This window comes from Anser brachyrhynchus (genome assembly GCF_964034855.1).
Source record: "Anser brachyrhynchus genome assembly, chromosome: 4".
Classification (NCBI taxonomy): Eukaryota; Metazoa; Chordata; class Aves; order Anseriformes; family Anatidae; genus Anser; species Anser brachyrhynchus.
The window spans coordinates 36,463,069-36,481,394 of NC_137698.1; the positions used below are offsets into that span (position 1 = coordinate 36,463,069).

At 35.4% G+C, this 18,326-nt stretch overlaps 2 protein-coding genes across 5 annotated transcripts in view; one reads left to right on the top strand and one right to left on the bottom strand.

The window, feature by feature from the left end:
- Positions 1-18,326, top strand: part of ANAPC10 (anaphase promoting complex subunit 10) — a 155,066-nt gene that overhangs the window by 91,423 nt on the left and 45,317 nt on the right. The gene's annotated exons all lie outside the window — the stretch shown is intronic.
- HHIP (hedgehog interacting protein) overlaps positions 4,025-18,326 on the bottom strand; it is a 78,872-nt gene continuing 64,570 nt past the window's right edge. Inside the window, exons 12-14 of one of the 2 annotated variants that reach the window (XM_080588664.1) lie at positions 14,752-14,900; positions 12,101-12,225; positions 4,025-11,223 (exon numbers count right to left, since the gene is read on the bottom strand). In XM_080588664.1, coding sequence (XP_080444790.1) covers positions 11,209-11,223; positions 12,101-12,225; positions 14,752-14,900 — 289 coding nt within the window. In that variant the 3' untranslated portion in view covers positions 4,025-11,208. Of the gene's footprint in view, positions 12,226-14,751; positions 14,901-18,326 lie in introns of both variants that reach the window. The other variant, XM_080588663.1, reaches the window with a different exon arrangement.

Sequence of the window (18,326 nt, forward strand, 5' to 3'; positions counted from 1 at the left end):
ATTAGGAGGAGATAACCATCTACCTCCACATTGTTCAGGTACTTCTGAGGATGTATTCCAGCCAGAAAAATTTCTAGCCAGATTAAAAGGTGCGTAGTGAATTCAGGTGCCAGAAAATTTTAGTAATACTGGAAATCGGGCAGATTGTTTTGTTGTTTGGGATTCTGAAGGATTTACATGCCTGGGACTTAATTTGAGTAGACCAGACATCAACAGTGCGTAGTTTGCTGACTGTTTATTTGTGAGCTAAAACCCTGATAATTCCACAGAACTTCCATCAAAAACAAAAAGCAATAATTATAAACGCAAAATCAATATGATTCTAGTAGTTCACAGGGGACCTCTTAGACATTAATCTTTCTAGTCATGCATTTAAAGAAAACTCAGAACATGTCAGACAGATGTATTCTCTGGAATAATTTTGATAAGCTAATATGGTAATGAGTTTCCTGGTTGTTTCCTGGTGCTTCTGTTCAAGTCTCCGTGCAACTCAGACACTTCAAGACAATTTTCCTTCTGCATAACCATCTTGAAAAAAAAAGCACAATTGATTAAGTACCTTTACATTCCTTATTTACACTATTGTAAAACCAAACGGTTTTGAATAAATGCACAGACAATGCATGGGGTATTACGCATGTGTGTGTAGCTGCATATTTCTGTTACAGATATAATAAGCAACAGGTATATGTAGACTGTACAGCTATGCATCTTGAAAACGTCATTTTTCAAGCTGACATAAGTGCCTTCTGATGGCTTCCTAGGCAAGATCTATCATGAGGCATCTCTAGGGATGAATTTCTTAAAAAAAATAAAAATGACTTCGACCACATTTATTTGATATTACATTCATAGGTGTAAAATAGCCGTTTATAGTTTCACTTGTCCACTTCCCTTGCTCTGGATCTGCCTCCCTGATCAAGAAATTCAATAGCTATTAAAAGCTGCAGCTGTACTAACAGTCTTATGCTTTATAGGAGGCATTTTGCAGCTATTACTTTAGAACAGACGTTCCTTGCCAGTACAGATGTTGCGCCTACCTTTTTCATAAGCACTTTATCTGCACCATGGGCATTGCATTTCTAATGTTTGCTTGAAATTGCTAAACACACTCCATAGCTGTAATTTATTTGGGCTGGTGCAGTTTAAAGAACTGAGAGCTAGGTCTGCACCTGTTCTATTCATCTGACCAGGAAAGCACTAATTCTACTGCCTAAGTGTTTGTTGAGTTTAGATCTCTTCTTTATAAATCTTGTGAACCAAATGCAGCCTGTCGATTCACACATATGTTCGCCTTCCCTGAGGTGGAAATTGCTTGCATATATATCACCAAATTTCATTTTTCTAATATTGAAGGGAGAGCATACTGCTAATGGAGGACAAGCATTGAACTCTTACGTTCCTTTCCTCAGTTAATCCATCTCCGAGTAATCAAACCTACATAGTGAATGATGAAACGTTTAGAAGTGTGTGTGTAAATGGAGCAAATTCTGCTAGTATGATGACACTGGCTTCATTGTGGAAAGTACAATGATGGTACTGATATCAGCAAATTTGTATTAATGTAAGATGAGTGACAGTTGAAGAAGTCTGTGATTTTGGCAATCTCCTAAGTAATAAAAGATAAATTTTAAATGCTGAATGTTGGACCGGTATAAGAACCCTTCATTCAACTGTTTCAGCCCAAAATTTTGGAAATCAGACAAAAGCCAGCCTAGCTTTGAAAGACAAAATTTCAGAAAAAAAATATTAAAAAAACAGAAACCACCCCAAACCAACCAAACAAGAAAGCCACTGTTCAGTGAGGTTTTTCAAAACCAAAGCTATGTCCCACTTTGCCCAATTCTGCCAGAGATGTATGTCATATGTAGACATGTCATCAAACATGACTCAAACCAACCCTTCCCCCAAAATAAATAAATGCAACCACATAGACCAAAATGATTCATTGGCATTTTAAAGATTCTACCCTACTTGCTTGTGGTGCATTTTTAATTTTGAGTTAAAACAGGAGTTGATCTCTTACTTAGTATTTTTGTTAAAATGGAAAAAAACAACCACTTATGCCATAATCAATCTTCTTAAAAACTTGTAAATATTTAGCAAATTTATTGCAATAGAATGGAGCAGAATATCTCTATAAGAGAACAAATAAGAACAAAAGAATTAAAGAATGGAGCTATATGTGGAAATAAAGAGAATGTAATAAAATGACAGAAGCTAATTTGAAGTATATATTTTGGGGATAGTGGTTAAATACTGAAGCAAAGATATTATTAGTGACTACATTACTAAAATGAAATGCTTCAGAATTGTGCATTTAAGGACTGAATTCCATTTGAAAGTTGTGATGACACTGACAAACCACACAAGCCACATTCAGGGGGCCAATACTTCATCTAATTCATTTAACAGCAGAACAGAATTTAGCCCTTTATATTTAGGATGTCATCAGAAGCTCTAGATAGAATTACAATCTTGCTGTGCATGGTTGAGTATATATAATTCTTTATGTAACATTCATGTGTTATGTGTTGTAAAAGAAATGAAAGGTAGCTGTTAATTCCAAGGCTTATAAATATGTCAGTGGGTTTTCATAATGTCTTAATAAATTATAAGAACAAACTCAAATGACTCATGATGTCACCAGAACTACATGCTGCACTGTATTTTTTACAATTATGTAGTATACCTCGTAGGATTCTTTTACTTTCTATGTGAATATGTAGATCCCACTAAAAAGTTAAAACAATCCTTGTTGATTTCTTCATTCTTTTTTATTTGCCATCTTTTGGCTGTTTTCTTGTTCTGAGCCCTTCTTCAAATTAAGAAAATTCATCTCTTTACGAAGATGTGTTTAAAAGAATATTGCTGCAACTGATATATTTATTCATTGAGAAGCTGAAAGAAAATACAGTTTCCAAATATCCTCAAATTTGGGTGAAGTTCAAATTTTCCTTGGATCTTAGTTCTCTGGCTGGCCACCATTCTGTATCACTAGTGGTATAACTAGCTGAAAAATGGAACATAAAATTCATGAAAATTTCAAGACTGTTTTGGCTTAGATCTGAAGTGTAGAGATAGCACCCGTATCTTAGTGTCAGTACTGCTTCATTCTTTAATCTAAAAAATGAACACATGATGGGCTGAACACTTTACGTAAGTTAAATGTATAAGACTAATATTCAACAGCATTTCAAAACCACCAATGTAAATTAGTGTGTAAAGAAACCCTTGGTTCTTTAGTGCTCCCTGTCTAAACTGTTTTTTACTCTCACAGGTATAAGTTACAAGTGCAGTTTGCAATTATGTGTCATGATTAAATGTTCCTTCATAAAAATACATATATATATATATATAGAGAGAGTGATCCTGCTCCCACTGATATGCTTAGGTGTTGATTCAATGGAACAGAACCTGTTACTTGAGATGGGGAGAAATTGAAAGAATCCAGTATTACTTTCATTTCTTATGACCCTTATTTAAATCACTGGAAATGGTACATCTGAATTTAACATATATTTATCTGATGACTTGCTTCTCTGAAGAGAGAATCTTCTCTGAAGATATTAAATAAAGAAAAGAAAGAAATAACCCCCAGTGTTTCTCTCGTATGTACTGAACTAGTTCTTCAACATATATATATATTCCAGAAGCCTGTACTGGAAATTCCCTTGTTCAAGCTGTCTGTCCATTCACATACTGCTTGCAATGAAACAGGTATCTTTTCAATATGGAGGTCTTAGTTTTTGCTCTCATTTATCCAGAAGCAAACAGGAAACCCCATTCCAAACTTTCCATTCCAAGAATAATAGCAGTGTTCAGTCACATTTTATAAAAGCATCTTAGAATTTATATAAATAAAACTAGAGTGCATTTCAAAGAATATATAAAATGCTGGCATTTTGCTTTTACTGCAAAGATCAAAGAGCCGATTTAAAATTAAAATTGTCATGAATTTAAATTATGCATTTAGTCATAATAAAATATTAAAAAGAAAAAAAAATAAAGCAGCACATATACCTTATATTGTAACATAAAGTTTAATATATTTTATTAGCTTAAGGGACACAGAATAACTATCTATCCAGAACTTCAGGCATGCATTTACATAAATATATTAAATTAAGAAAAGCAATTATACACTTAAACATCCTTTTGTCTAAAAAATCATTAAATCCACAGATTAACAATAAATCCAACTCTATGCATTTATCACTTCCAGATACAACTGTTCCATTTCTCAGATATTACACAAATACATTTGTTAGAATTTATATGCGTTATACATATATTATATATTACATAATAGTGTGTATACATACATGGTGTTCAATAATATAATAATAATTTGTACTTTTTATAGCACTTTTCATTTGAAGAGCTCAAAGCACTTTACAAGGATTGGTTTCACTAATTTTTAGATGGAAAGTGGAGGCACAAAGATGCAATTATTTAAGGTTATATGAAATTTGTGACACGCAGTAACTGAATTCTCTTGCTTTGAACTTCAGCCATGCTGTCTCCCTAAAAAGAATACACATATAGCATACGTAATCTACATAGGTAGACTTGCAAAGGCTTGTAAGGTCTCAAACCAAGAAAGCACTTAATTATATTAATAATGTTAAGCATATGACTTTAGTGAGATTCATATGCTTAAAATTACTTGTGTGTTCCAGTGCTCTGCTAGATTGGTGCCTGTATATGCTTAGTAGTATAGTACAGTCTACAGAAGATACTTAAACGTAGTTTGAATGGTATTTTCTAAACTAGTTTCCCACATTTCAAATGTACATACAGTACCTGATGGCTACTATAAAATAAAACTACTTGAACAGAGGAATATCAGAACAGTTATGTTCTCAAGTGACAGATTTTTGTTATTTCCTCTTCCTTTCCTGCTTGGCTCCCATTAAAATCTAATTGTTCTCAAAAGGGAATTGAAGTTTTCATTCTGTAGTATATTTTGGGGGGGGACAGCTAATAGCATTTCTGGATAATTCACAGGGCAGAATTACTGCTTCTGGTATTAACGGTGATCACTACAAGATACATCTGGTGACTTCATACCAGATGGTTTCTGGTCTCAGTATATCCTGATAGGAATTTAGAGCATTCTGCACACCAAAGTTGACTCCACCTAGAGTGTTTTTCTTTTAGTAACTCCTCTTAGGAGCATTCAGCAAATGGGATTTGGTTGTCACTGCCTCATCATGCAAACCACCTTTTTCTTGTACAACAAAATGCATCCTACACACAAGCACACAAAAACCAAACAGCCACCTCTCTGCTTTCTTCCCACTCAAAAAAATTGTGAATGCAGCCACTGCATATATTCACATGCTTTAGATGGCACCTTCTTTCTGAAATTTCCAGAAATTTAAACAATTCTTATTGAAAGATTTTTTCACTTTTCTTTTAATTGCAAAATGAAATTAAATGGGAACATCTCATGGATTGTAAAAGGAACTTAACTATATGATATGTGGCACCCTACTGACCACTTATAACAGATGGAAAGTTGTTTTTTTATCATAGAAATAAAACTCTTCTCCAACAATGTAGCTTGCTGTTTGAGCACATTCTTAGCAATAATTTCTGATATTTTTATTTTGGAAGCCAGTGTGTGTACAGTATACAATAGGCAAAAACACATTAAATTAATATTATATAAAATATTAATTTTTGTGACTTTCTATGGCATGAAATGATCACTAGAATTACGTGGTTTTGGTGCGTGGAGTTCTGGTAAGCAGGTGTGCCACTTGGCTTTAAAATCAAACTGTACAGCATAAAGTAAAGAAAAAGCTCCCATGGAAACCTGTGGGAGTTTTATTTGGGTTAGGGGATAACACGATAATCCTTTCCCAATATGTAGACCAAATTAGTAATTATTAATAACTCATGGGTGAACTGAAGGAAAAAGGTTGATGTGTCCGTTGAACTATTTATACAGAGCTATAAAATAGTAATGTTTCCCATATAGAAGATAAGGCATGACTAATACTGTCCGATTAGTCAATCTACACAGTGTAAATCTATACAGAATTGCCATATTGTTTTCTGTTGTGTATTTTTACATCATGATAAATCCCTATTGCACAGCAGTAATTGAAGTCAATGAGTACAAAGGCAAGCAGGTAGATCCTTTGCCTGTAGAATACCTGCTCAGGTCTAATCCTGCACTTGCTTACATCTGTTATTTTAGTACTTTGAGTAGTGTCATCGCTTTCAGTATTGCCATTTTTATTAGTAAGGATGGGAACAAAACTTTTTGTTGGATTAAGGTATAGTCTTGATTGAAATATTACACCATTCCTATTTAACATGTGAAGAAATGTTTGAAAATATGCCTTACGTTGAATGGAGTCTTTGTAATACTGGGCTTAAAACAGTTGCAGGAACTCATCCATTGATGTCTGTGAGCACTGGGATGCCATCCCCTCTGTGGGGGCTCTCTGAGGCCCTGTCTTATTATGTCTATTTCATAAAATGGGACCACTGACTTATTTAAATTACTTTCCTGCTTAGTGGCATACGCTTAAATATTTGAAATAAACACATACGTGTGAAAGAGAAAAGATGTGAGCTAATTGCTCAGCGCTTTTGAAGAAGTAACAAAATGTTTGGCAGATTTAACAGAATGCTTTGTGTAGCAGTTGGCAGTACCTGTAAGGAAACTCAACAGGATCGGATATGCTCACTACTTAAAAGACAGGCCTGAAACTGCAGTCTTACTCTGGAAAACCTGAGTGAGTCTAATGACTATAGATGCTAACAGAGAGGCAATGGGTGCAGTGATGTCTGTAGTGAAGTTCTTCTGCCAGCTAAGTGTCTGTCTTTGAAGGACATTGTCCTATAATTAACGAAATCAATTGGAGATTTTCAGTTGACATCAATGGACCTCAAATTGGGCCCTCAAAGAAAGTTTGAGGTAATCCTGCACTGAGCTTTCAGGTAGCTTCTGCTGTTTCACAGCTATATTCTGAAAAGTAAGCTAGTAGTATTTCACTGAATTGCTACCCTTTTTAAAGCAAGGAAAATTTTAGCAAAACTTTTTTTAGTGTTTCTACAGCATTTTTCTTTGAAATTAATGGAAATATTTATCAGGTTTTTGTAGCCCAAATTCAGATTATTTGGTAGGTCTTTACTGCAAATTTGGGTCAGAATGAATTTAAGATGTTGATTGCCTTTTTGGCAAAGTTCTTAGTGATAATACATATATTTTTTAATTTGACAAATGTGAAATGTTGGTCATTTTTTAGTATAATGAAAAGGGAAAAGTTAGTTTCGATTTACTTCATGACTCCCTTCCCTTTCTTCTAAGACAACAATCAGCCTGGCCAGAAGATCAATATGGTATTATTCCTAACTGAACTGATACACAGTTAAAATAAAGGATAGTAGATTAAAATACTTCAGTATCTTTTAAAGGATTTATGCAGTTAAGGAAAACTAAGCAGAGCAGGATGTCCTCAGAACTATTTTTTCCATGTGGGCCCAATCTTCTAAATGCCCATTTCATAGATGCACGTAGAATCACACATACGAGTATTTTCATTTTAATGGGACTCCACACCTGTGAAAGATTACTTGAGCTGAAGTGTTTTTAGAATCTCACTTTTGCATATTTGTACATGAAAAAGTCCTCATTTCTGATCCCAAATTAGAGAAAGAGTATAATGAAAAGCAACATTTCATCATCTTGGGAATGTTGTTCTGCTTTTTACTTGAGGCATCTGGTTACTGTATTGAAATTGGTAACTTTCTGACTAGTGTAGTGACTGTATAGTGAACAAATGCTTTCTCCCTTCTTCCATCTTCAGTACAGCTGATGCTGAGCAGCTGAAGGCTGTTACTCCTGAATCATTATACACAGTTAATGGCCAACCTCCAGCCAAACTACGGCATTAGAAGTCACTATAAAATGACAAGATTCTGTGGGGCAATCAAAAGATAACAAACTCAGTCTACTGGGAAGTCCCTTTGATGCATATATCTATTACACAGTTTGGAAAAAAAAAAAAAAAGAAAGAAAAAGCAACACCTGCAGCAACCAGTTATTGATCTTTGCTGTAGTTCTAGGAAGGAAGGAGCTACAAAACTGAAATGTAGAGAAGTGAACGAAAGGAGATAAACGAAGAGCTGTCATGGTTGCCAATATAGAATTTATATTCTTATTTATACCTAGCTTATACTTTGGATGCATGAAACAGAATAACTTGTGAGGATTCAAAGGTACAAAGAGTCTGTATCTGAGTCCCTGACTGTTAATGGAAGAAATATATTTCCTTGAGGGGAAGAGTTTGGGATAATATTTCTTAATGGAAACATTAGAAAAGCGTGCTTAATGTTTTTTTGATAGTTTGTTCGTTTGTTTTTCTGAAATGGAGTAAACCAATTTGGAGCTGATTTAGCATCTTTTTGTCTCAATACTTATCTATGGAGTAAGAACGTTTCTCCTTATATTCAAATAATATGCCTTTTTTTCTGATCGGTAGCATCTTAAAAATAGAAGGATGAAGGTTTTCCATCCTGAAATAATAAAATGAGGGTTGAAAACTAGCATACATCAGGAATAGAGTTACTTTTTTGCAACAGGTATATTTATTCTTTTTTAACAGTAGAAAGCCTGAAAGAATGCTCGAAATGTACCATGTATTGGGACAAAGAGAGGGCAGTATCTCACAATAAAGGAATAAGTGAATGGAATAAAAGATTAGGAGAGAGAGAGACAGAGACAGAGACAACTTGAACACATACATAAAATCCTTTCTAGAGGCCCTTATCTAATTGCCTCATTTATCTAGTTTCATTTATAAGCTCAGTTTTATTCTGGGACACTCGCAGAGATTGTGTGAGAATGGCTGTAGAATGACCTAACTGGCAACGGGCTTTCTACAAACCCTTTTTTTTTTTTTTTTGTATGCCAATTCTCAGGGCAATTACTGCAGTTGCCCTTTTTATATTAGCATCTTGGGTGGTTAGGCCTAGGGTTTACTCACTCTTTTTAATAGTATAATTTCTTTTGATAAATAAGCAGTTGGGATTTTTGTGTCTTTTTTTGAGAATACTTCTTTTCCACTGGGACTTCCTATGTATCCATGTGGGCTTAAAGCAGATGCCTGCTTTCACATGATACAAAAGATGATTTAAAAATGAAGCAGAACACTTTCCATAAGCTATTTCCCCTTTCTCTCCATTCTTCATTTAGATTACTTCTAAGTTTTGAATTTTTGATGGACTGAAACATTTTTTTTTTTTTAAGAAATAAACTGAAATATTTGCTTCAGTTTTAAAAGTGATTTTCTGGCTGCAGTGCAGTTGATGAGAGTTTTTTTTTATGCCATTGATTTGAATGAGCCCTGGATTTAATTCTTAACCTTTAATGAAATTTCATTTTCTGATTCCACTAGTAGACTAAATTGTCTTTATTATTAAGATGAAAACTGTATGGTCATTGTTATCCCTTCTTTTCACAACTGTGGCATATACTGGCTATATACATGACTACAGAATATACATTACTGGGGATCTTCAATTTATGTACAGCCCACTTTTTTTTTCTTTTTTTCTTTTTTTTTTTTTTAAGTCTCTAGGAATGAAGCAGTGAGAAAAGAACTATCACTTTTCCCCAGCCAGTTATTGAGAGTATTATGAACTAAAGTGGGGTTTATTTTTTTAATATATTCATTAAAGAAAGTGTTAAAGATGTTATCTCTGTCAGACATTTAAATGTTGCAAAAATACTTGAGTGACTTTCTTGCTTTGCTGATTATGAAGAGTGCAATAAAACTGCACTATCTGACAGGTTTAGACAGCTGGCTCATTCATGAGAAGTTCACATTTTTGTCACCCACGTTGAATAAGGGAAGATTAGATGGTAAGGTCAATTTACAAAAATGGTTGTCAGGACATTTTTTAATTGTAAAACTTTTTGTGATGGAATTCAGGAAAAAGACTAAAGGCAGAAAGCAGTGGAGACAAAGAGCTGCTATTAACCTACAGATGCTACTGCAGGGTTCATTTTAAGATTGGTCACACTGCTTAGCCAATGAAGTGTTGGTGTGACTATAAGGGACCACCCTTTTCTGGGGTGAGAGGGCAATTTGGTCTTCATGCTCATTTAATCCTGAGATGTCTTTCAATGGACTGTCAGTTGAATCTACATTGTGCAAAATTATGCATGCACTTTTTAATGCAGACCATTGTTCACTAAGCACTTAACCAAGATCTCAACCAATTTCCATTTGGCATGAGGTCACTTGAAACCCAAGCAAACATATATGGAAGGCAAGTGTAATTTTCTGTTCCTCTCAGCTGGAATGCTGAATAGAGATAAATACAAGTAACAGTTTTGCTGTACTTAAAGATTTAATATTTATTAAATGAAGACTGACAACTTTCCGTAAAGGAAAATTCATTACATGTCACTACCCTGGAAAAAGAATTTTGCTACTGGAGAGCAATATGGCTAGAGTATGCTAGAAGTTATTGCCTAAAGTGTTGTAAACTGTTGACGCATGAGTAGCTGCGTATAAGAACCATTAGCGTGTGCATGCTGTGGCTACTCTACTCTCTTTTTACAGGCAAGATTTTATAAAAGCCAGGTAGTGCAAAGGAAATCTGATAGCCAGTAAACAGTGAACAAAGAAACTGCCAATAATGTCCCAGAGCTGGAGATAACAGGGCACCGATTCTGAAGATACATCTAATTAGAATATTAATACTTTAGAAAACCTGACTAGAGCATGTACACCGTATTTATTGATACATTTACAAAAATTCAATTTCATGTTAGCTCTTCAAGGAACATTTACATTTAAAACCATATTTGGCAATAATTGTTATACGTTTTGTACAAGTGACATCTTACACAGCCAACACGTGCTAATGTGAGCTTTTGTCCAGTGAAGTTCCATTCAGTGTGAAATCTGTAGCAGTCTAATCATGTATAATCTGGCCCGTCCTGTTATAGTGAAAATCACTTTATGAACGCTTCTAACATATGCTGGAATTTTATTAGGATTGGTTGGTGGTTGTTTTTTCATCCGTCGTAAATGAATACAAGTTGACACAAGGATACATTTCTAGATTAGATCCACAACACAATAAAGAGTGTGTTTGCTCTCTCTTTCCCCGTCTTTCCAATTAAGTTGGTGAAAAATGTAACTTTAGTATTATACAGGACATGGCAAAGCTGTCTCATCTAGGTGATGTCTATATTATAAAAATAAAATAATATAAATATGTAACATGAACCCAGTGCCCATTGTTAAATAAAATATATGATAAAAAGCAGACCTTCTAGGATGACTGGTTTTGAAATATGCGAGTATAATTTAATTATTAAACACTCGAAACAATCTTGATATTAAGCTGCGATAACCAGATTTTTGCATCTATGCTAGATAAAGAAATGCGTAACATTCTGTAATAGAGTTACATTGATGAAGGTGAAGGTTACAGTCTTACAATGAATTGCCTAGATAGGAATGCATTAAGGAGATCTGAAATATTCTCTCATAACGTAGATCATTTCGCCTTAAAAACTGTTACAACTGGATTTCATTAAGTCCAGGAGTTTATACAGCGATGGTTCAAAACTGCTCTCTTATTGCTATAATCAGGCAGTTGCAGACACAAGGTTTCTGGGATGTCAGTGAATCCAAAATGACATCAGGAAAGTCCTTTGATGAAATTGTGGTTTGCAGTGGAATTACTTTGTAAACTATTTCTCATGAAGAAATATATATAAAAAAAATTCCACTACCTGTGAAACCGTATTTATGATAGTGCCTGCCCGTGTATGTGTGCATGTATTGGGTATCTGTACATCCGTGGGGATGTACAGGAATATTTACACACATACAACAAATTTATTGGCACATTTCTGGACAGTATATTTAAATTAATAAAGTAAATCAAATCACCGTTATTTGTTGCAGGATAACCAACCGTCTTTTAAAAATGACAGGATTCAAAACAAATGCCCGTTGAAAGTGTAGTTTCCAAATAGTCCCAGAAACTATACAATATAGCTGGTTAGGTCCAGCAAATAGGATGTCATGTCTAGGATCTGATCAAGAATACCTGCCCTTGTCACTCTTCGGATGTTTCTATCCACTTGTTCACACTGGGGGCCGAGATAGCCTTTTTTACATAAGCATTTATTAGGCCTTACACAGACACCTCCATGTCGACACGCTGGGTCACACTTCGCTGTGGGTAAAAAAAGAGCAGTTTTCTAATTTCTTTCAAGTATCACAAAGCAAAAAGCTACAAAATGTATTCATTAAGAACTACTTTTCTGAACTTATAATGGTAAAGCACATAAATTAAAAACAAAATAGGATAAAATATTGGATGTTTCAAAACCATATTTTTGAAAGTTGTAGAATACTAGGGGGAGGAAGTATATTTTTATGTCTGAGAGAATATCTCCTAGGACAAACTGTGAAAATCAAATAGGAAATTTTTGAAAATGTCCAATTCCTGTATTCAGGTGGGATTTTGGAGTGCATTGGAGACTCATCTCAAAAGATTTTAGGCTTCAAATATCATATCACTTAAACAAGACATACAAAATTGCTAGAAGTTTAGATAGTGGTGGTCTACGTCATCCCATTTCTTATGACGACAAGCCGAAAAAGTCCTGAAGTTGTAGAGACATATCAGCAACTGACCACATCCAAACCGGCAAGTACTATATCACAGATAAACTTCTTTCTCTGTACATGCAGAGTTCTGCACTACACTATTTCCTTAGCAGAGCAGAGTACAAGTGAGGCACAAAATGGGGCCCATTTGGCTCCTGAATAACTTAATATTGGAATAAAATGGAATTAACATTAAAAACAATAACAACAACAACAACAACAAAAAAAAGAACGTATTTTAGACAGCTTTTATCAGTTAAGCTTGAAAGATTTCCCTCTCTTTAGTCGATATTTGACAATTTACCAGTAGAGTCCTAGGTCAATCATCTTTCCCAAGTTTTTCAGATTTAAATGCTATATGAATCTGTAGCCAGTGTTAGCAAAAACAGTATTCATAACTTCCAGTTTTGAATGTGGTCTCTTCTATGGCACAGTCACTGCACTGTGATACAGGAAAGCTATAATATCTATTTACAAAGACTTAAAATACACTATACAAATAAAGATTCTTGATATTATTCATGAATTTCTTAATTACCTTAGATGGAAATTGATGCCTTGTAACTATTTTTTCTTATTTATATTATGTTTATAGCTTGAGCTTCAAGCTAGAACACCTCTGCTAAGTGCTGTGTGGGATGCAATGAAGAAAACTCCGTAGTCTACATGCTTTTCTGCAGCTTTCTTGTACAAACTTGTATCTAACAAACTATCTGTCAAAGAACAATAATTTTTTAAACAAAACTGATTCTTCAAGATACATTCATGGTCACACTGGAGACATTTTTTACTTTGAATTCCACTTGGACAAGGGCTATAGAATGGACCTCATTCTCCAAATCTAGGCAAGGTCTGACTGACAAGTGGGGACAAGCGAAGCTGGGCTATCTGGCTGGATTACCTCATCCGTTTCTCCAGCCTGCTTTTCTTGCACAGCTGTGTGATGCTCGGCTTATGCATCTTGTCAGTAGGATATATCGTTAGCGATTTCATCCATTGCATTTCAATCCAAACCACATCACTCTTGCTCATCAGTAAGAAATGCAAGGCTGCTGGAATTTACACTCCAGTCTGTAAGGGCTGCATGTCAACCTCAGTAGGGCCCTCCTGAGTGCCTTTCCAACCTGAAGTATCCTGGGGTCCATCGCCTGATCCTTGCTTTGTCTTACTCTACAGTTCTTCTCCTCTTTTGTCTTACCTCTGCATATTGACATCTGGTCAAACTCTCTGAGCAAATATGAGTCAGAAGACTGTGCTGATACACTAGTAGCAGCTTCTGGTTCCCAGGCTTGCTCTGGAAGATCTGTTAGGCCAGAGTTATGCGGCTCAGCCACAGTAAGCACAGTCTCTGTGAGACACTGATAGCACAGCTGTGGCATTCAAGGTCACTTGTTCATTCCTCTCTCCCCTTCGGTGGCATACGCCACGTTCGCCATCCATTGGGTTTGATCACTGTCACTTTTTCAAGTGACTCTTCAAAGATAGGTTACAGCAACAAGATGGGAGTTAATGAAAGCACCACAGTTATTTGTGATGGATCACAATTACTTTCCGATTATTAGCTGCTTTGTGACAAGTTGTACACAGAATTCTCTAGAATTCTCATTTTAGTCTTTAGGATCAAAAATAAGAATGTACCAAAACTAAATTAGTTGTATTAATTCACTAAGTGCAAAATATGCAGTAGTGACCTGCAGACCTGATTTTAGTATCTTTCCTGACCAGGTACTCCTATTTGACACGGACTGTGTAAGATTGCAGGCAGGAGCTCAATGTCCAACAGTGACCATATTATTGATTGCACTTCATTTTATTTTACAGAATTGGTGTAAAAAGAAGAATGCTGTTGTCTGACATACTTCTGCTCTCACCTGCATTCTGAAGTGGTTCCCATTGCATGAGATGTTTTGATTTTAACTGTTGCACTCACCTAAAGACTTATTCTGCTCCTACACCTCATGAGATCAGTATCTCTTTTATGATGTCTGAGGACTAAGTGTCAATGAAAATTTCTCCTAGCAAATTATTAAAAGCAAATTATGCCATGTCATTGCTTTATTCACTTGTTGCCATGAATCTATATACAAACCAGCTCTGCAGAACTCTCCTTCCCAGCCTTGATTACAGCAGCATTTTCCTGTGGGAGTGCAGTGCCCATTCCGACAGTGCCTTGAGCATTCAGATGTCAGTGTCTGTGCAGACTGAGCTGTTCTTTTGCATTCTTCAGGGACTAAAGGCCTGTATAAAAATATACGAACCAAGCGTATAGTTAAAATTCAGGGTCAAGGAGAAAAACTGCTTTTGCACATGAAATTGAAAGTTGTAATTTTCACTCAGTATAGTTGTTTTAAGTGGCTTCTATAGGAACGTGTACAGCTTTCCACAGAAAGTATATTGATACAAAAGAAAAATCCAAATCTCATTTAATGCTCTCAGTTGGGAACGTGCATACTTTATCATGAAGCACATACATTTCCTTGTATTCAGAAAGATATTGGCAATGAACATAGAATTCAAACTTTATTTTTTTATTGAAGGCCTGATTCTCATTTGTGCAATTATCAGCGGTGTAAATCAGTGTTCTTAGAGGACTTTTTTTTTCTTTTTTTTTTTCTCCAGAAGACCAGTGAAATAAAGATGGTGTGTTACATTGCAGAAAAATACAGTGTTACTTGCTATTCTTTCATATAACTACCTTCAGAGGTCTTTTACAAGATTAAATAATAGTCCTTGAGACTTCCTGAAGCTTGAATGTGGTAAAAAGAGCATCCCAAAGATCTAATCACGGGCAGCATATATCTCTAGAGGTTGGGAACTGAATTGCCTCTCAGCAGATTTCTTACGGTACTCAAGGTGTTGACTTCAGGCAGGCAGGCCCACAGTAAATTTTTGTAATAAACCTGAAAAGCTCTCTTGCTTCCAGGGAACACTTTTACTAAGGGTAACTGAGCACTGGCACAGGTTGCCCAGAGAGGTTGTGGGGCCTCCCATCTTGGAGCTGTTCAAAACCTACCTGGACAACCTCCTGTAGGTGTCCCTGCTTGGGCAAGGTGTTGGGCCAGATGACCTACAAAATATTTTTTGTCCTACAAGATATTTTGGATGTCCAGTATCTTTTTTATTTACAAAAGCACAGCATTATATTCCTTAACAACGAAGTATCTGTAGCATTTTAACTTAAGTCTGTCTTAACTGTTGATAGAATTTCAAAGTCTTTTTTACATGGTTTTTGAATTGAGCTGGTTGTCATGCTGACCACTTATTTTATTTGTGATTTGAATTCAGCAGCTAGAGACTGATAGGATCACCACAAGGCTACAGGTTCCAGGGACAGGTATCATGATTTGTCTGCGCAGCAATAAATTGAGAAAAGAATGTCAGGATCTACCAAGAGTTCTAAACAAGTAACTGAATGGAATTGTAATGGCAAATTAAGTTAATTACTGACAAATACAAAATGACTCATTGTCAAAGAAATAGTTTGAACTACTGCCATGCATTCCTAAACTTGAAATTGGAAGGAAAAAGATTCTACCAGTTTTATGGAGAGCTCAGTGAAACCTTGGCTAAGTGTCCAGCTGGAATTCAAAGAAAACAAAACAAAATTGTACAAGATAGTAAGAACAGAATAGAAGAGTACTAACATAAGTATTAAACCCCCAGCTATATGCAAGTAGCTGGAATAGCAACTTGTGTACTGGTTACCCTATCAAATATTAACATTCTAGATTGATACCCCTGTGTGAGCAAAGTAAAAGATCTTGATAGTCTTTGGAGTATGAGAAAGAAGGGGTATGTTGGAAAACAGTGTGGAAATTAGTATGTGGAAAACAATGGCGGAAAAAAAAAAAGGAGGAAAAATGGGGATTCTTGTTTACCTCCCATTTCAATGTCAGAACTATTGAGGAAAAAAATTAAGCTCAAGAAAATAAAATTAACTAGTTGAACCCATGGCTTCTAAGGTATCAATGAAGCCCATGTTCTAGCAGCATTTTAAAAAGATATTTCTAAGCACAATGGGACCATTCAAAGTATTATTAGATAGGGTAAAAAATTGTAAGAAAAATAAGCACATATACCTAATGTCACAGAATTCCCTTATTAGCTGACTGGACTTATATTTTTCCCCTATTTTGGCATGCAGCTTTTTAATGGTACATTACAGGGTTTCTTGCATTCTTCTTTGAAACAGAATAATAGAGTACAGGATCACTGGTTTGTTTCACCCTAGCACTTTCTCTGCTCAGGCTTAATTGCTAAGATGATTATTTAAACATCCATTCAGAACTGGTTGCCCAATGACATTAAGGACAGAAAGAATGTGTAGCTGCATCTTTCAGTGTAGCACCAAGTTCTGATTTCAAAAGCACTTTGGAGAATCAGATTCAAGCTCTTGTATTATTTAAGGTCTTTGAAGTATGCTTTGACACCTTTCGCGCAGCACATTTGAAACCCTTTTTTTGTGTTCACATATTTCCACAGCTGTCTTTTAAATATAATGCTTTTTTTTTTTTTTTTTTTTCCGGACCTGTAAGGAATTTCACTTCTATAGTAATGAGTGCATTACATATGCATTACATATGATCTGGTTAGGTAAGTTCCTACACTTAAAAATTATATGTGAGATTCACAGGCAGCACTGTTTTGAAAAGAGCTATACAAAATGATAAGATTTTCCGTTGAGACTTATTCAGATTCAAAGTAAAAAGATCTGTCTTCTAATTGCTATGTCAGGAAAAGAAAGGTGTAAATTTATGTTGATTTCTTTACAACCATCTGCATAGGAGGCAACATTTTTTAATTCATCTGTCTCAAAGCCCATTTCTTTCAGGTTATTTTAAACGGAGTCTTCTCTTTTTCTTGCTCAAACACAAGTACAGTACTGTGTTCAGCAGGAAGAATAACCTCAGGTTCCTGGAGCATCTCTTAGAAAAGAGCTCCAGTGGTATATCTTCAGCAAAGAATGACCTCACAAGTCACAGAGGTATTGTATTTGTGAAGACAATGATTTATTTTCTTAATAGATGCAAACTATTTATCTATGATAGTGCTGGAATATTTGGGTTCTTTCTATTCATATTTCATGAGGGAGGCAGAAATCATACTTTTTTTTTTTTTTTTGTATCCAGCACAGCATGGCTGGCCACTTTTATGATTTAAAGCTTTCTAATGCTTGTGGTGCTTGTGAATATAACCTTGCCTTTTATTCTACCATCAATCAATAACTTGCACTCATCAGCCTTGGATAATATTTATTAAAGGTGGGGTGGAGTAGAAACAAAGATGGAAAAAATTCAGGTTGGCAGAGTGCCTTAGGAGAAGAGTAATACAAATGCAGCTGCAGCAGAATCCTTTTTGTGTGTGAGAAGAATTACTGTTTTTCCTTATTTGTACTATGGGAAAAGCCACACTTCTTTCTCAGGATTTGAATGCCATTCTGGTACAAACACATATCATGAGAAAGTCTCTGCCCCACAATACTTACACTTTGCATTCTTAAGGCTTTAAGGGGTGGAAATTTTCAGGCTCAGTGTAAGTGTTTTGAACTGAATCTCAGAAAGATAACATAAATCTCGAAACTGACTGCTGGGACTTGATCTTTCCAGCACTTAGACAGCGTATGATTTTGTTTATACAACTAGTGCTTCACTCTGTCTCTTGACG